Here is a 2,037-nt window from a genome sequence, read left to right on the forward strand (position 1 = left end):
GTATACGATAATGTACACACTATATGTAGCTATTTTCATGTAGCATAGAGGACAATTATTATTTATTACGAGCTCAAATAATTACATCCTTTAATTTTTTTCATTACTAAATTCTATGATGGGTAAATAATTTTTAATTTATTGCTTATTTGGTGTTTTTTTCTAAAAATTAGAGGAAAAAATGAAAATGTTTTCTCCTCCATATTTCTGAGCTTAAAAATAATAAACTCAAATTTAAAACATATTCTCCATATTTCTGAGCTTAAAAATAATAAACTCAAATTTAAAACATATTTGTTTCAAGTAATTATATTACATTTTATTTAAGACCTTTAATCGTGTCATATAACAAAGAGAAAATTAAATCTTTTTCTGAATATACATTCTCTATTCTTAATTGCTATTTTTCAGAGAGGTGTACATATCAATTAATCAAAAGTTAAAACTTAACTAACCAAAACTAATAAGGATTAATATTACTTCCCCAGTCTCAATTTATATGATTTACATTTCTATAATTTTTAGTCAGTCCCAAAAAGAATGAGATACTTTTGTATTTGGTAACAATTTAATTTTAAAATAACTTTTTTTATCCTTAATAAAATAATTTATAGTCACACAAACATTTATGACTTATTATAGATCATAAATTTCATAAATCTTTCTTCCTTTTTTAAACTCTGTGTTTAATCAAAGTGGCTTATATAATTAGAACGGAAGAAGTAAAATTTATTTTCCTCATTCCTTTTAAATTGTTCCCCTCATTTTTCGTGAGTCAATTTGACTAAGTTTCAAAGTTATAATAGATTAGATTAATTTAATTATTTTAGAATTAAAAGTTAAATATTTAAAAACTACATGAAAGTAACTATATATTATAATTATTTTTAATTTAATTAAAAATACATCTTAAAATGTTGATCAAAGTTTATATCATTTGACTCTAAAAAATAAGCAATTAAAAAGTAATGAAGAAAGTAAATATTTAAAACACTATTATCAAAAAATTTCTTAATAAAGCAATAAACTGTCACATCACATGTGGACCCACAATTACATCAGTCAAGTCAAACACTCCGTCTGTTGACTAAGTTTTTGTTTTCTTCCTTCGCCACTTTCCTATTTAAGCAGCTCTTTCCTCCCTATACTAAAAAAAAAAACACATTACTATCCCCCTCCCCAAAAAATGGCACGTAGACATAGACGTACGGCGGTGGCGACAGTAACAGCAATAGAAAAGGAGGTGCATTACCGCGGAGTAAGGAAGAGGCCATGAGGGAGATATGCAGCGGAGATAAGAGATCCACATAGGAAATGCCAAGTATGGTTAGGTACATTTGATACTGCAGTGGAGGCAGGGATGGCGTATGATGCAACAGCCATAGAGTTTCGAGGTGTTAAGGCAAAAACAAACTTACCAATTCCTGTTGATTTGACTCGAAGTCCCAGTGAGGTGAGTACTATTGAATCATCTACCACGATGACTAAGTTGAAGAAGGTGGAGGTTCCTGAGGAACTGGTGATAGTTGAATCATCACCGCTCCCATTGGATCTAACCCTTGGCAGGTCCTCATACTGTCTAGGAAGTAAGTTCTTTTCCTCCCAGACTCAGAATCATCTTGATGCTCGTGGTGGTGGTGGCGGTCTTGATCGTGGTGAAATGTTTCATACTAATGGATTTGGATCCGTAATCATAGGTTCCGATGCAGGAGATCTCAGTGAGTCAGATTCTTCATCAGTGGTTGATTTTATGGATAGCGATACTAAGGGTATTCAGATCGACCTCAATTTTCCACCGGTGCCTAAGAAAATGTGAAATTGCAGAAGTTGATGATCGGAGAATTTGCATGGTTTATTGAAATGTCTTTTACTTAATTAGTTGTAATCTTGTTTTATTAGTGTAATCCTCCTTTTAATTTTCAGTAACTATGATAGAGTTAAAAAACAAAGATGATAAGAGAAATATTAGTAGTACTAGTATATATATGGGGGAAGAAATGTTAATGTCGAAGAAAAATTTGATCTTCAAAGCAAAAT

At 30.7% G+C, this 2,037-nt stretch overlaps 1 protein-coding gene across 1 annotated transcript; it reads left to right on the plus strand.

Annotated features, from left to right (window-relative positions):
- Positions 1-1,360: 1,360 nt before the first annotated feature.
- Positions 1,361-1,816, plus strand: LOC124891851 (ethylene-responsive transcription factor 4-like). The gene has a single exon (XM_047403432.1). It carries the CDS (start codon positions 1,361-1,363, stop codon positions 1,814-1,816), a length of 456 nt encoding a protein of 151 aa, XP_047259388.1.
- The last annotated feature ends 221 nt before the right edge of the window (positions 1,817-2,037 follow it).

The sequence above is a fragment of the Capsicum annuum genome, unplaced genomic scaffold (assembly GCF_002878395.1).
Source record: "Capsicum annuum cultivar UCD-10X-F1 unplaced genomic scaffold, UCD10Xv1.1 ctg41437, whole genome shotgun sequence".
Lineage (NCBI taxonomy): Eukaryota > Viridiplantae > Streptophyta > Magnoliopsida > Solanales > Solanaceae > Capsicum > Capsicum annuum.